Source organism: Physeter macrocephalus, chromosome 11 (assembly GCF_002837175.3).
Source record: "Physeter macrocephalus isolate SW-GA chromosome 11, ASM283717v5, whole genome shotgun sequence".
NCBI lineage: Eukaryota > Metazoa > Chordata > Mammalia > Artiodactyla > Physeteridae > Physeter > Physeter macrocephalus.
In genome coordinates, this window is record NC_041224.1 from 106,550,591 (window position 1) to 106,551,090 (window position 500).

The following is a 500-nucleotide window of genomic DNA, read 5'->3' on the forward strand; positions in this document are numbered from 1 at the left end:
CTTTTGGTACAGACAGTACCCCAGCAAAGGCCCTGAGTTGCTCCTGTACGGAACCATCAATAGTGACAAAGAGGAAGGAAGATTTACAGCCCAGGTCAATAAAGCCAAGCAGTATGTCTCCCTGCTCATCAGAGACTCCCAGCCCAGCGACTCAGCCACCTACCTCTGTGCGCTGAGCACACAGTGCTCCGCAGGCAAAAAAGTTATCCTTGTTTTAATGCATACTGTGTGTGAAACCATATATTTGATGTCTATTACAAATTAAAATAACACCACATATGTAACAATTAAAATTTTCATATCTGTACTGCCTACCATGACCTCCTGCATCAATCACACTTTAAGAATTACTGATTCAGCCCATGCCCTTCATTTAATAGGCTAAAAGAATTTGGATGAGCAGGATTTGAATGGCCTACTTAAAGCATGACTTATAGCAAAATGGAAGCTGGGAGCAGAACCCAGACACCCTGACCTCTCGTCAATTGCTTCTTCCAATA

General features: G+C 43.0%; 1 gene segment (V, D, J or C); it reads left to right on the forward strand.

The window, feature by feature from the left end:
• LOC112067439 (T cell receptor alpha variable 12-2-like) overlaps nucleotides 1-265 on the forward strand; it is a 6,185-nt gene extending 5,920 nt beyond the window's left edge. The window contains 1 exon segment of the V gene segment in view: nucleotides 1-265. This exon segment is cut by the window's left edge and continues 17 nt beyond it. Coding sequence covers nucleotides 1-265 — 265 coding nt within the window.
• The last annotated feature ends 235 nt before the right edge of the window (nucleotides 266-500 follow it).